Source organism: Penaeus monodon, chromosome 39 (genome assembly GCF_015228065.2).
Source record: "Penaeus monodon isolate SGIC_2016 chromosome 39, NSTDA_Pmon_1, whole genome shotgun sequence".
Lineage (NCBI taxonomy): Eukaryota > Metazoa > Arthropoda > Malacostraca > Decapoda > Penaeidae > Penaeus > Penaeus monodon.
Genome location: NC_051424.1, coordinates 3305807 through 3307727, shown reverse-complemented (window position 1 = coordinate 3307727; position 1921 = coordinate 3305807). Strand labels below are relative to the sequence as shown.

At 39.1% G+C, this 1921-nt stretch overlaps 1 protein-coding gene across 1 annotated transcript in view; it reads left to right on the top strand.

The window, feature by feature from the left end:
* Positions 1-986: 986 nt before the first annotated feature.
* The window catches only part of LOC119597451 (hepatocyte nuclear factor 6-like), a 15020-nt gene continuing 14085 nt past the window's right edge, over positions 987-1921 (top strand). Inside the window, exon 1 of the mRNA XM_037947024.1 lies at positions 987-1035. Within this exon, the coding sequence (XP_037802952.1) occupies positions 987-1035 (49 nt within the window). The remainder of the gene's footprint in view (positions 1036-1921) is intronic.

Here is a 1921-nt window from a genome sequence, read left to right as displayed (position 1 = left end):
GGGAAGGGTGTTTGTGTGTGTGTGTGGGTGGATGGGTGTTTGTGTATGTGTGTGTGGGGGGGGGGTGTTTGTATGTTTGTATGTGCATGGGAGTTTTTAGTGTTAGTGTGTGCGTATGTGTGATATGTGTGTCCGGGTGTCTGTGTGTGTTAGTTATGTTATGTATGTTAGTGTAGATGTGGGTGTTTGCATACGTGTGTTTGTATATAAGTGGCGTTTGTGTGCATGTGTGTTTATTTCGCACCTCTTTTGTCCGCGAATATACCGTATGTATCTTTGTCTTTGTATGTAAGTTCATGTATACATATTTGTATTTGTATACGCGTGTGTACTTGTGCTTGTAAATCGCACCGCATGACACGCTAAAATACAACCCATTGTCACTGCCACGTGCGGGCCACACTCACCTCCGTAACGCATATCCATTATAACCCTTTCGTCAAAACCGTAGTTTTTTCTATAAATATTTTTTTCTTTCTTTCTTTCTTTCTTTTTTTTTTTTTTCTCTTTCTCTTTTTTTTTTTTTTTTTTGCATTTTTTCTCTCTCTTTCTCTTTTTTTTTGCTTTCTTTCTTTCTCTCTCTCTTCTCTTTTTTTTTTTTTTGCTTTCTCTCTCTCTCTCTCTCTCTCTCTCTCTCTCTCTCTCTCTCTCTCTCTCTCTCTCTCTCTGTTATTTTCTTCTCTCTCTCTCTTTCTCTTTTTTTTCTTTTTCTCTCTCTTTCTCTCTCTCTTTCTCTTTTTGTTTGCTTTCTCTCTCTCTTTCTCTCTCTCTCTCTCTTTTTTTTTTTTTTTTTTGCGACGGCGCGTGTCGATGCCGGAAACGTCTTGCAATCACGGAATAACATGCTGAGAAAGGGGATTTAGGGGGGGGGGGGGGAGATGAGGGGGGGAGTAGGGAGGGTTGAACCTGGGAGGGGAATAGGGGGGGGGGTAATGGGGGTTATGGGTTCTTTCGAGTCTTTCCTTTGTTGATAATGAGAGTTGGTAATGTGGTTCTTCAAAACCAATGCTTATGAACGAATAGATAGTGATACTGGTAGTAGTTATAGTAGTAGTAGTATAATGATGATAATGTTGATGATAATAGTATTGATAATTATGATGATGATAGTGATAATGATGATAACAATAGTACAATTTGAATAATGATAATGATGATAATAATAATAATGACAATGATAATGATAATAATGATTATGAGGATGAGGATGATAATGTCAATAATAATGATAATGATGATAATGAGAAAAGGCGAAGGAAACTATTTCTAATACTTTTAGACTTTAGACATCGACGGATAACAAAAGTCGAACCAACACACACGCGGTTCTTGGTTCCTTAAGTAGCGTGCATTTGATTGAACAAAAGCATGAAAGCCAGTTATCCCCCCTTCCCCCTCTCCTTCCCCCTCCCTCTCCCCCCCCCCTCTTTCGTGCCAGTTCGCGTGCTTAATATTTGTATAAAGATGTTTATTTGTTGACTTTGCTAGACGCTGGCACTTCATTTTGTCACCTCGTGTTTATTCAGGAAGGTTTGTGTCTGCAAGTGAACGCTTTACTTGTGGATTTGTGCTCGTTTTTTGCTGTTTTTTGTGTCTTTTTTTTGTGTGTGTGTTTGTGATTGTAGGTGTGTGTTTCTTTGTTTGTTTGTGTGTGTGTGGGAGGGGGTGTTTGTGTGTGTGTGTGTGTGTGTTGGTTTGGTTTGTTTGTGTGTGTGTGTTTGTTTGTGTGTGCGTCTCCGTGCCCGTATCTGTATATGCGTGTGAACATACGTCTTGTGCGTCCATAATTGAGTTCGGAACGGTAACCCCCCAAAAAAGTACAAGTCAACAGCTTAGTCCTTCTCACAATTGAGCGAGAGATCAAGAGAGGTAAAAATAATGAAAGAAAAAGAAATAGGTATCAAAAGTTAAATGTTAAATG